This window comes from Girardinichthys multiradiatus, chromosome X (genome assembly GCF_021462225.1).
Source record: "Girardinichthys multiradiatus isolate DD_20200921_A chromosome X, DD_fGirMul_XY1, whole genome shotgun sequence".
NCBI classification, from domain to species: Eukaryota; Metazoa; Chordata; class Actinopteri; order Cyprinodontiformes; family Goodeidae; genus Girardinichthys; species Girardinichthys multiradiatus.
Window position 1 is genome coordinate 11,984,839 of NC_061817.1, and position 13,207 is coordinate 11,998,045.

The 13,207-nt window shown below is 41.1% G+C and overlaps 1 protein-coding gene across 2 annotated transcripts; it reads right to left on the reverse strand.

Moving 5' to 3' along the window:
- Positions 1-1,755: 1,755 nt before the first annotated feature.
- Positions 1,756-12,957, reverse strand: LOC124863607 (CCN family member 1-like). Of its 2 annotated transcripts, none has more exons than XM_047358060.1 (5): positions 12,744-12,956; positions 10,265-10,478; positions 7,066-7,506; positions 6,433-6,611; positions 1,756-3,619 (listed from the first exon to the last, which is right to left on the reverse strand). In XM_047358060.1, the coding sequence occupies exons 1-5, from the start codon at positions 12,792-12,794 to the stop codon at positions 3,314-3,316; spliced, it is 1,191 nt and encodes a 396-aa protein (XP_047214016.1). In that variant the 5' UTR covers positions 12,795-12,956; the 3' UTR covers positions 1,756-3,313. The 2 variants fall into 2 exon arrangements, with proteins under 2 accessions (XP_047214016.1, XP_047214017.1); XM_047358061.1 differs by lacking the exon at positions 1,756-3,619 and adding an exon at positions 6,202-6,261 and having other exon boundaries at positions 12,744-12,957.
- Between the last annotated feature and the right edge of the window lie 250 nt (positions 12,958-13,207).

Below are 13,207 nucleotides of genomic sequence, written 5' to 3' on the forward strand. Positions count from 1 at the left end.
ATGGGCTGCTTTCATCCTGTAGCTAGTATTTAACTTACAAGTCCGGCTCAAAAAAGTTCAATCATTTTTGTCATAACTTTCAGCAGGTGAAACTGATCCAAATAGTGAAATATTTCAAACCTTTATTTCAAGTAACTGGATATAGCTTAGAAATGATGAAAACCTGAAATTCAGTGTGTCAGAAAACACAATATAAATAGAATACTGTAAATGGACTGAACTTATATAGCGCTTTTCCAGTCATACAGACCACTCAAAGCACTTTACACTAGAGCCACATTCACCCAATCGCACTCACTAATGCTCACACACCAATACGCAGGTCGGTAGGCAACTTGAGGTTAAGTGCCTTGCCCAGGGGCACATCAACATATGGCAGGAGGAAGCTGGAATCAAACCCACAACCTTCTGATTGCAAGACAACTACTCTTCCTACTGAGCCACAGTCACCTCATTGTAAACAAATTAAATACCAGAAATGAGTGTTGCACACTAGCTGATAAACTCAAAACACCTGAAAAGGTTTCTTGGGCCTCTAGATGGTCTCCCAGCCTGGGTCAGTAGGCTACACAGTCAAGACTGCTGACTGGACAGATGTCCGAATAACTTTCATTGCCAACCTCCACGAGGAGGGTATGCCACAAAAGGTTATTACTAAGAAAGCTGGTTCAGAGTACTATATCCAAGCATATTTATAGAAAGTTGAGCAGTAGGAAAAGGTTCACCAGTAACAATAACTGTAGCCTTGTGGGGGTTGTTAAGCAATGTCCATTTAAGAATATTTTACGGAGCTTCACAAGGAGTTGACTGAGGCAGTAGTCAGTGCATCAAGAACCACTAAACAGATGAATCCTACACATGGGCTACAAATGTGATATTCCTTGTGCCAACCATCAACCAGAAACAACACCAGAAGCCTCTTACCTGGACTAAGGAGAAAAATGACTGGATTGTTGCTCTGTGATCCAAAATCTTTTCAGATAAAACCACAAGTTTACATTTCATTTGGAAATCAAGGTCCCAGAGTCTGGAGGAAGAGTGGAGAGACAGGATCCATGATGTTGAAATACCCGGCCATTTACCGGGTAATTTTAGAGTTCTTCATGTTTCCTTCAACTGACAAGCCTATACCGGCCCACACTGCCCAAGGTACCAACAGCTGGTTCTGTGACCATGTGCTTGATTGGCCAGTAAACTGGCCCGACATGAACCTGGTAGAGAACCTATGGAATATTGTCAAGATGAGACACCAGACCCAACAATAGAGATGAAGGCTGCTTTCAAAGCAACCTGGGCTTCCGTTACACTTCAGCAGAACCACAGGCTGATCTCCATGTCACGTCGCATTAATGCAGTAATTCATGCAAAAAGGAGGCCCAACCAAATATTTAGTTCATAGAAATGAACATACTTTCCAGAGGTCTGACATTTCAACTTAAAATATTCTTTTTTTTATAATCTTATGATATAATTTTGTTTTATGAGACACTGAATTTTGTGTTTCCATTATCTGTAAGCTATATTCAGCAAAATCACAGGGAAATAAAGGCTTGATTTTAACAAATCTATATAATATAAAGAGTTTCACTTTATGAAATGAGTGAATAAAGTATAAACGTTTTTTTACAATGTTCTAATTCCTGAGCTATACTGTATTTGTAGCCATGTAATGCTGCTATGGCAGATTGGACGATTGACATTGGATAATCATTCCAGTGACTGACAGTGACATTTTCATTTAAAACTTCCACACAGTAAGGGTAAAAGTTTATTTACTTAAAAAAGTTACTACTTCAAAACCATTCGCGTAACCTTCCTTGAAGACACGAAGAACAATATTCCTTTAAACTGTTTTTCCTTTTAAATGTTCTTAAACTGGTACATTAAGAACCTGAACCAAGGTTCAGTGTTCAGTGTTTAAACTACACATGAACCAATTCAACAGAATGATGGGCCCTTATACAGCAGATAGAACTAAAAAGTTACAAATTCATCTGTACATAGCTGCTCTACAGAGTCCCTTAGAACTAGACGAAATGACAAAACCACAGCATCTATGAGCAAGAGGAAAAGATTACAATACCTGCAGTGTTATAAGAGAATGACTTGGACATGTCTGCCTAGTGTTCACCCTTGACACTTAGATATTGTATTAAAGTTGACATAAGGTGCACAAACTAATCCAAGCAAAAGTTAAGGAGAATGCTTTTGTTTTCCATTCGTAATATATGATCTACGCTCCAGAAATCACAGAATACATGTCTGCCTCGACTGTTAAGTCAGCAGTTTTCAGAAACGTACACCTCCTTAACATGAAAAGACACGAGTTCTTGTTCTGTTTCAGTGACATGCCATGCTGCTCAATTACAGGCCAGATTAGGCAGTAGTGCGGTTCCACCCGCGACTCACAAATTGTATGTTTACCTCATCACACAGGCAGCTTTCAGATTTTATTTTTATAGCAAAACCAAAGAGGGGCTGATTTTCCCCTTGGAGATTGTAATTTGCACAGAATTAGGTGGTCGACTGCTCGACGCCAGAATCCCAGACTTGTTCTTCTGGTGCTTGCTAAATGTCTCAGTTTCTTGTGAAGGCAAGGCAGGAGATGAGTCCAGCTGTATAAACAAGCTTTGACATATTTCCTCTGAGTGTGTACAAATCCTAAACCCATCAGGTTCAGCTGTCTGTAGCCCTTCTTCCCTTGCATTCTTTGTCATCCATCTTTGGACACCAGTTTCTGACTGTCCTGGGTTGGTCTCTGTCTGCCGCTTGTGACTGACAGCTGATCATTGATTTGTCCCCTTTAAGATCCTTGTTCAGCCACACAGAGGCTCCAAGAAACATCTGCTGTCCCAGTGGCATGCCAATGTGTCAGCGTATCTGTCTCTAGAATAAATATCAAGGAATAAATATCAATGCAAGACAAACCACAACCTTTTGCAAACACCGTTAAAGTCTTTGTAAATCTTCTACCTAAGTCATTTTTCAGATTTTGTTTCAAATCAAACATAAACCGGTTTTCTACCAGCTAGTAACATCTATCCCGCTGCAAGAGAATAAGACTAGCATAATGCAAGAAATAGTCATCTTTAAGAGTTTCCACTTGCACTCCTTTTTCCTTGGCTGTAGTGCCACAGTTCAGGGAACATTTGGAGCAGGGCAAATAATCTTCCAGAAAAGATCTCTTGATCTGTGAACATTGCCTGCGTCTATTCATAGCTACACTAGAAACAGCTGCTCTATAAAAAGTATCTCTAATGGGTGGCAATTAATGCTTTTATGGAGGAATGCTGGAGGGACGGGGGTAACATAACTAGTCCTTGAATTTGTGTACGTCTCCATAAAGCCACAGTTGTGGGGGCATCACAGCCTCGTTTAGATGGTTGCACTCATCGCTGCACTTGCAGGACTGGATGAACATCACGGATCTACTGAAAAGATCTCCATCAGGGCAGGCAAAGGTCACGTTGGCTGTACGCGTGCGACGAGGGGAGCAGCAACGGCCGTCCCTGCACACCCCGCAGTAGTTGGGCCTGTACAGCCGAGTGCTCCTGCAGCTGGCGTATGACAAACGGTGCGGCTCTGGGGCCTTGTGTGTACGAGAGCACTTCCTTCCTTTCTGTGGATTGGAAAAGAGGACAAAATTAAGTAACCTGCAAGACACAAGATCTGCAATACTAAGCTTCTGCAGCAATGAAAAAGGTTATTTGAGGTTCAATTAAAGCACAATGCCCTGACATGGAACAACAAAGGGTAAAATAGATATAAACATGAATACTCCAATGTGTGCCAGTCCAATGCAACACTAGCCTTAACAAACTAAAATTAGCATCAATGCAGTGGTTGACAAAAATTCAGAAAATATCCAAAGTCGTTTCGCATTGACCTTAATAGTAAATGGACTGAATCTATACAGCACTACTGTAGTCATACTGACCTCTTAAACCCCTTTTAAACTAAGAGTTATTGAGCTAGCCGCACTCACAAAGGCTCACATATTTACACACAATGCACAGATCAGTAGGCAACTTGGAATACCTAAGCCTGGTGGATACAAACCGGCAACCTCCTGATTAACAAAATGCTACGTCCTACTGATCCAAAGCCATTTTATTTTAATTTGCCATTGGTCTAATTCTTGTTGAGAAATGTGATATTCTTGACAGATTGAGTGATCTCAGGAGTCCTACCAAAGGATGCTGTCTTTTAATGTTAGCATGGGCTTTTTACCAAAAAAAGAAGATAAGAAATTTGTATTTGTTTTGAATTATATGCGTCATACCATCACATAACTCATTAGTCATCACTGCAGGCATGAAAAACAAGGTTAAGGCAGTTAACTACAGAGATGTGCAAAATCAAGGTCAGAACAACAGATTATTGCCAAAAGACATTAGCATGCCAGCAATAGCTAGGATAGACACCGGTAAACATTAACTCCCTCGGCAACTCGACAAAAGCAGGGAGAGCTAGGTGAAAACAGGTGCCCAGCAACCCATCAGGCTCAGAAATGGTTCATTGCTGGAGACCGAATGGTTCGGATAGTGCTGTGCATGAAGCTCTAGAGAGCAATAGAGTGGGCAAGCTGTACGATCTAAATTATGAGTGCAACTGTCAGACAGTCAGAGCTCAAGGATTTCCTAACATTCAAAAGATGTGGTTGTTATGTCTATGTGATGGACTGGCAACCTATCTAGGGTTTACTCCTCCTCCCACCGATTAGGAACTGGAAATAGGCATTAGTCTCTTAAAAGAAGGAAAGAGTTTTGGAAAGAGGAAGCATCTAGACTAAAGGGCACTAATAGGCTCCTGCCAGTGATATTATTATTAAATGATTAAATGCTTCTCTCTGGATATTTAACCCACACAGCAACTGGACTGTAAATAACCAAAATGGATCAGGCTGGTGCTTCAGCTATTGAAATTTGTAAAGTAGTGGACAGTACATAAGCAATAATACTAACACCAGTGACGCCACAAGGTAAGGTAAGGTAAGTTTATTTATATAGCGCTTTTCAGTAACAAGACATTCAAAGCGCTGTACATGAGGAAGAACAATTACAATACAATCACAAAGAAAATAAACACAGAAAAACAAATCAAATGACACTTACAATCCTTGGGAGTAATAATAATTAATAATCCTTCCAAGTTTACTGGTAGAAATTGGTTCCAAGCCATTCTTAATAATAAAGCCTCTTATGCTAAAAGAAGATGATAATATTGATAGTCTCATCATTCCACTGAATTCTAACTAGGGAAGCTGAGTCACTGGTACAAAACAGCTTTAATCCACATTTTCAGGTGCTAATAATATATTGCTTTTACTGGTACTGAAGTTGTACTACGTAATAACAGTCCATTATAGTCTAATTAAGAAAGCTGGGTCATTGGTGTAAGAGCAGCTAAAGTCCAAATTACTAATAATATTTGGTTTTCGCTGGTAATCCTTCTGATAAAACTGAAAATCAATGAAGAAGTAATTAAATACTAATAATAATTGGCTTTTGCTGGTAATCCTTCTGAGAAATCTGAAAATCAATGAAAAGTAATGAAATCACACATTTAGGTAAAGTAAGATAGGAGGAAACAAAATCATATTTCAGACTCTATTCTTAGAACAGTCTGAAATAGTACAAAAAACCTCATCAGGGGTAAGCAACACACACATAAGTAAAGATTTAGCAAGGGTACAGTGGAATCTTGAGGGTGTGAATATATAAGTCTGAGTGTGTTTGCAAAAATTAGACTGTCAACACTGATAGAAGCACCATTGTCCTTGAGAAGAGAGGTGGAAGTTTTATCAATCGGCCGCATAGTCCTATCAGCACACAGCTGGTAGGGGAGTGCTGGGGAAGAGCGTCGTGTTTATATAACATCCAGGAGATATTTTGTCGATAGCCAGTTAGCAGAAGTTGCCAAGACAACATTGGGGCGCCAGATTTAGAAAAACAATAAATGTTGTGGTTCAGGCTGTTGTGAATTTCCAACTACCTTAAGAGTTTTACTGGTATGTCTCAGTTGCGAATCCAAATTGCCTAATTTCTGGTACTTTCCGCAGATCTCGAGCGTACAACTTCTCCAAGATTATATCCTTTAACCTCTGAGTCCAACCGCTGCCAGGCGAATCCATATTCACTGAATTCTGTTCAAGAATCGTGTCCAGCTTGCGATTCCGCTCTCTTAACATTTCAGTCAGTGTTGATAGCTCTACAGACTCCATCTAAATTTAAAAGTTTGGAGGATATGCAAAGTGAGGCTCTGAGAAAAATACAGACAAAAAACAGAAGCAGGGATCAGCAGGGAGGGAGGGAGAGAAAATTCATGTCTTCCACCGAGAGCAAGAGAAAAGAAAGACTAATGCAAGTATTTCTTCAATCTAGACAATACCTTTGTAAACTTTTAAAAGGAGGCTCCGAAAACATTCCTCACCTTCACAGGGATGGACATAGAGCTGCAAGGCCGAATGTTACACAGGCGAGTTTCTTTGACCAGCTTACACGGAGCATTGTCGTTGGTAACACGAGAGGAAACGCCCATCCCACAGGTCCGGGAACACTGGGACCAGAAGGTGGTCTGTACCACACACTGATCCCCAAACTTACTCCAGACTAGAGAAGACGAAAGAGAAGACAAGTGAGTACAAATAACAATGGATGTTGCAACATTTAGACAGTGAAAGAGCAGTAGAATCAGCAAAAATTATACTGGTAGAAAAGTTGCCAAGTAGCAGGGAAAAGCAAAAGTACGTGGATGAAGGGCACACTAGTCTTATTCACTGAACAGGCAACACTGACACATAGAGAAGGTGATTACAGAGAGGGGAGAGCTGCGTGACAGAGGTATGTGCTGTATGAGAGGGGGAGAGCACCTCTGGTGTGCAAGGAGCCAGTGGAAAACAACTCTCACATAAATACTAACACCAGCACAGATGCAGAGGAAAAGGTCCACATTGAGGCCACTTGGGTGTCAATGGGCAAAAATGATTAAAACATAAACATGATGCACGACTGAGTAGAGAAAACAGACGCCACTCTGAGGTGACGCAGCAACGCAATTTCTTACCCGTCAGGTCCTTATTTCCATGTGGTTTGTCCCATTTGCGCCGCACTTCCAACAGTTCATTGCCCAAAGTGCCTTTCTCCGTTTTGGCTTTGTAAGGGTACAGCTTCCGGTAAGGTTTTGGATAAGACTTGGAATACGGATAGGCCGGGTAGGGAATGAAGAGGTAAGGTCGGTAGGCAGGAGGTGGGGGCCGGCGGTGTGCTGGGGGCACAACAGTGGTTCCCTTATGGCAGTCAATGCTGAGGCAGCACTGGCCTGGCACCTTCACTAGCTTGGGGGCAGGACAGGAAGGAGAAGCCAGAGGCACATGGGTGGGGCAAAGGGACATGCAGCCTACAGCTCCATCAATGCAGGTACACTGGTGTTTGCAGCCAGCACGGAAGTTCTCGCCATTTTGATAAATCTGTCCGTTGTATTCACAGGAGCGGCCATCTGCTTTTGCTGGAAAGATACATCAAGACACATAGGTTTGTATGTTGGTAGAACTACCACTGTTCCCAGAAGATCCAATGCTCAAATCTAAGCCAACCACACATTGATTGCCCTATATTTAGAACCTTTGTGCCGCTTGCATGTTATCCCTTCTTTTCTTCAGGTACTCTGGTTACCTCTCACTGTCCTAAAAATGTTCATGTTATGTTTTTCAGCAGTTTAGCAGCTCTTAAATCACTCTTAGGTGTGAGTGTCTGCTTTCATTACTCTGCCTCTTTCTCTTTGAGCGTTTGCTGAGGATTTATCCCTCTGTTACCCTGAACAAGATTAAGCACGTACACTACAAGAAAACGTTTGTTAAAAAAGACGTTGTGTATGGTGAAACACTGTCCACACAACGGCGTCCATCGATGTCTAAATGTGGTTGAAAGTTTGTTAGATCAGATGGGCCAAACAAGCCAGACTTTCAACCTCTATGATTAGAAAATGACCTATTGGCTAAAAAATCTAAATTAAAAAATTTAAGGACTTGCTGAACTCGCTATAAAATAGATGGCCTTAGATACCCAGAGTTTAGAGATTTAGAGGGTATGGAAAATGTATGCATACTTAAAGTTGGTATGATGACATCAAATATTTTTGATGCATATATGCAATTGTTGCAAGATAATGAATTCCAGGTCTAGAACATGAGGGATTAGGCCTTTCTTTACATAAATCCAACATCTCCTTGTTGGGAACTTTAGTCATTTTACCTTACCTTACTATACCTTGTATTTTCCTTCAATATAGCATAGTCTGCAATGTTGGACACAAAATGTTAGCTGTGCGACAAGGTTTTTCTACTTTGTACCGCTGCCTACTCCAATAAAGGAGAGTTACGTCCTGTTCAAAAAATTATTGCACGCTGTAGCCCATGACTGGACAGTCTTTGCTATGTCTTAAATAATTATTTCATTTGCAACAACAAGACCCAAAGCAGTGAATGTGTTTTGTCACAACACTTCTTGACAGTGGTTTGAATAACCTTCCGCCCTGCATGACCTACCTTGTATGCACACTTGTTTTTTTCTTTCCTACATCATAACACTTGTATTTAGTACTTTTATAGAAACTAGCTCTGTTCATTTTAGAAAGTAAACAACTGTTGTTTATGTTAATGTTTTGACCAGTCAGCATAGAAGCTTTCTTCTAGAGGTGGTGGTAAAGGTTGCAATGTTCAATGTGTGCAAAATATAAATGTATTCACCCAAGCATATGAACATATCCTAGTGCTTCCCAATATATAATTATGAACTCACATACTTAAAAAAAGGCTTTTTAACATGCATAAGTACAGTGCCTTGCAGACGCACTCATAATACTCAAACGTCTTCACTTTCTTTCAGTTTGCAAACCTTAATGTGTTTTATTGGGATGTTATATGATGGACCAGCTAGAAACAGCATATAATTGTGAAACAGAGCAAATCGGATGCCTTGTTCTTAATTTTTCACAAAGAAAATGCAATTAGAAGGTTTTTTTTTCCGACTATGTCTGAACCAGCTTTGCATGTCTAAAGATAGAGGTTGTTTTCCATCCTTCTTTGCAAAGTTGCTCAAGCTCAGTCAGATTGGATGGAAAGAGGCAGTTTTCACAAATTATCAATTGGACATAGGTCTGGATTTTGACTTGGCCATTCTAACTCATGAAAGCGCTTTCCATTGTAGCTCTTTCTGTATGTTTATGGTTGCTGAACCTCTGCCCAAGCCTCAGGTCTTTTTGCCTTATCTAACAGGTTTTCTTCCATGATTGACCCATATTTAGACCCATCCACCCTCCAATCAATTTGGGCCATCAGCATTCATTTGCTGCTTTAAGCTACCACTTTCTCCCTGACCTGTTGGCTTTGCTCCTTGGTGGTTCATGATGCTCTTTGTTCTATAATGTTCTCCAACAAGTCCCTGAGGCCTTCACAGAATAGCTGGATTTATACTGAGATTACAAAACACTCAGGTGGACTCTATTTATATTTTAGGTGACTTCTGAAGCTAGTTGGGTGCACTGGATTTCATTTAGGGTTATTAGAGTACAGGGGACTGAATACAAAGTGCCCCACCTTTTTCAGATTTTGTTTTGGAAAAAAATTGAAAACCATCTGTAATTTCTCTTTGTTTTTCTTTCAATTTACAATTATGCACTGCTTTGTGTTGGTCCATTGCATAAGATTCCAATAAAATACATTGAAGTGTGTAGTTGTAACAAGAGAAAATGCAAAAGAGTTCAAGGAGTCTGAATACTTTTGTGAGGCAGTGTAGAGACATGAGGAGGAAATTGAGAGACACTCTTTCCAAATTCGTGAAGCAAGCACTATATTTAGACCAGAAGGCTGTTTAGCTTGTTTACAATATCCTGTCCTGGCTGGTAACCCCCCCCCTACACACATCAACACACACATACATAAATACTAGTGTGTGTTTGTGTGTGTGTGTGTGTGTGTGTGCTTGTTTTTGTGTTTCATGGGGGTGTTTGTGTACACACTGAAGTACTTATATAAATCCCAGAGTTGGCCAGATGTCAGTCACAGCTCATGAAACATGGCACAGTCTTCAAACGTCCATTCCCTCTCAAAGACAGACCCTAGCGGCCTGGCTCGAAAGCCAGATTCTCCTCCCTGAAGATACACATTGGCTCACTCAACCCCTAGTTATGTCCGATCAAGACCAAAAAGCTACCCAGAGCTGTTGCTCATCTGATTTAGCCTTCCTGCCGCCTCAGTGGTACATACCCCTGCAGATGCCATGGGTGCGACCCACATCGTTGCCGTAGTTGCACTCCAGTCCTTTATGGTGATCACACGGCTGTTCCTCATTGCAGTCTTGGTTCAGCTGCGCGGCACACACCTTGCAGCAGCCACAACCATCAGGGACTGAACTTATTCCAGGGGGACAGGATAGGGGCACCGCTGGGCATTCGCACAATACCGGACAGTCAGCCGTCACCTACAGGAGGGGGACACATTTCATTTTGCGCACATAGTGATGGACCAACTAACCACAGGAGAAAAACTTGACTCATGTTACTCAGATCACAGAAATTCCTGAGAGTGTGTGTGGCTTAAACACCGCCTGAATAGTCAGCACTGTCGTGAGCCCCACAGGGGTATCTGTGACCCTCTGTCGCCTTCCGCTTGGCATTCACCCGGCCTGCAAGGATGAAAGAGATGTTCTCCACTCCTCCACCTCCCTCCCCCTTCATCTTTTGTTTCCAAACCTATCAGTGTCCATGCACAAAAAAAACCCCACACATGCACAAACCAGACAAACAACTCCCAGTTGGTGCTGCAGTCACAGGAGGGCTGTCAGTCAAGACCAGCCAGAGGGATCCTTTCCCACTCTTACTCACGGTTCAGATTTTTTCAGTAACAGTGCAGTGAAGACAGCCTTCTGCTTTTAGCATAACATTTACAACTTAAAACTTTCCTAGGGAACAGCTACACAATATTCCTGAGGATATATATGCAGTGCAGCAAGCTCATATTAGCATGAGGTTTATTTTCATCTCCGTTGGTACAACTGTTGGATAATATTACGGTTGTATAATTACAGATATACAGTAGGATGGAAGCCAGTGTGGAAATAGTTTGTTTTTTAAATCGTATATACTCTCACAGAAACTCAGAGCTGACCCATAATATAAGCAAAGTAAACCACAGCTTAGGGTCTTTGAACCAGCAGGGGGCTTTCAAGAGCTCTTGAATTTTTGTCATAAAGTTTTGTTCTCGTGATTTTGTTTGTTTGTCCAAATTTTTTTTTTTTTACTTCTCTTCAGCCATTTTAAAAACGTGAGTTTATACAATTTATATATTTTTTTAAACATTCCAGCAAATTGACTGATCTACTAGTTTTAAATACATATCTTCATGGTTTAGTAGTTATGTTTACAGTTAGAATTTAAGGTAAATACTAAAATAATTTGTGTTGCTGGGTCACATTTCATGCACAGTGTATCCCAAAATAAACTCATCCCCTCCTTCTCGACTCTATCAACACTGATTGCATTGAAATGTTGAACACAGGACACCACAGCAAAAACGAAATAAATAAGTCAGACAAAATAACAATCTCTGCAGTTAATATACAGCTGTCATATTCTAAAAAAACTTAATTCCATATCTTTTTCATTTATTAAAATGGGAAATGGAAAAAAACATTCCGTTATTTATACAATTTAAGGAATTCCTTCAGAACAAGTAGTGTTGAATGCACTTTGGGCAGATGATAAGAAGATATTAGTGTTTCTTTGGTGACTTGTGGGTGGTGAGCTTAATTGAAATTGGCCTCCGAATCAAATTCTACTTAAACCCAGCAGCATACCCCTCCACGTCTGTGAACCCGGCCACTTGGACCACACCGATACTGATGCGCCACATTCATACTATTTTGAGCCTTACTGAACTGCAGCGTTTCACTCAGATTGTTTTATGTGTGTGTTTCGCTCCACCCTTTACATGGAAGTATAATTATTGCTTTCAGTAACCATAGTCACCAAGTTGACAAAAATCTGGACTGCACGCAAGATGTCCACAGAGAGTCCAAGTGGAACAAAGTTGGCAGGTATAGATAACGAGATTTATGGCACACGACTTCAAGGTCGACTGTGAGGTGTGAATTAAGCCCAGGGCCCCATCAAATTTTGAGCTGGCCCTACACAGACCCATGACAAATAAAGCTTTGTCCCAAACAGCAACACTGAGGGATATTTTGAAGTTTGATTAGATCATTCACGTTTAGATGTCTCAAATAAAACACAAATAAAAAACATCTTGCTAATATCACCTAAGCTAGAGGGTTATTAACATGGGATATTACCACCATGAAAGGTCGTTATGTGTCTTTAAGAGGTTTCGGGGATCAAGACGAGGACTGGCCGACCTTATGAATAATAAATTATTATTAATAAATAAACCATATATGTTGAAAGGGCTTTATTGTTTCTCCTTTTGTTAACTCTTTGTTTTATATTTTTGTTTTCTCACATCCTGGTCCACAAGCCGCACATGAAACAGCGTTTAGGACATTTAAACAGTCGGCGAGACGTCATTAAATCTTTATTTTTGCCATGACGCGCTGACTGTAACGGGCTGTCTGGAAGCCGAGGTTCTAAGGTAACAGAGCAGCTTTGCCAGCGCAGACATGTCCTGAGCGCTAAGCGTTTTCATGAAGCAACGCAGCAGCAGAAATGAAGACAAAGCTACAAGTACTCACCACCCCGACTGTCGCCACTCCCAAGGCGGCAAACAGCAACTGTATCCCCATGCTGTCAGTCAGGTGATGCTCATACAAGACAAGTGGATCCTTAAAACAGTTTATGTCACAAAGATTTTAATCCCACATCCAACTTCTGCCCACATGGATTATATCCAAATTCCAGGTTCATCCTCAGGTATCCTCCATCATTTGTAAATTTTGCTTGGTTTACGTTTGAGCCTTGTTTTTATATCATCCCCGTGCTCGCCTGGGTAACCACGCCCACCCACCTCCTTTAACCAATCAGCACGCAACCGCTCTCCTTAAAAGGCAAAGGAGTGGAGCCTGCGAAGGTTTTCGCACTGAAAGCTGTGTTTTTTTTTCACGTGTGGGCGTGGCCAGCCATGAATGCAGCCATTCATAAAAATTCTGAATTACTACATTCCAAAGCAGCCCCGGGTTTGGGGCGTTAGTTTATTTAG

Coding starts and splice junctions, on each gene's coding strand:
- LOC124863607 (XM_047358060.1), bottom strand. CDS start 12,794: ATGGGGATACAGTTGCTGTTTGCCGCCTTGGGAGTGGCGACAGTCGGG. Junction 10,479..12,743: donor GAGTGGCGACAGTCGGGGTG/GTGAGTACTTGT, acceptor CCCCTCCTGTAG/GTGACGGCTGACTGTCCGGT. Junction 3,620..6,432: donor CTATGTCCATCCCTGTGAAG/GTGAGGAATGTT, acceptor TCCAATCCACAG/AAAGGAAGGAAGTGCTCTCG.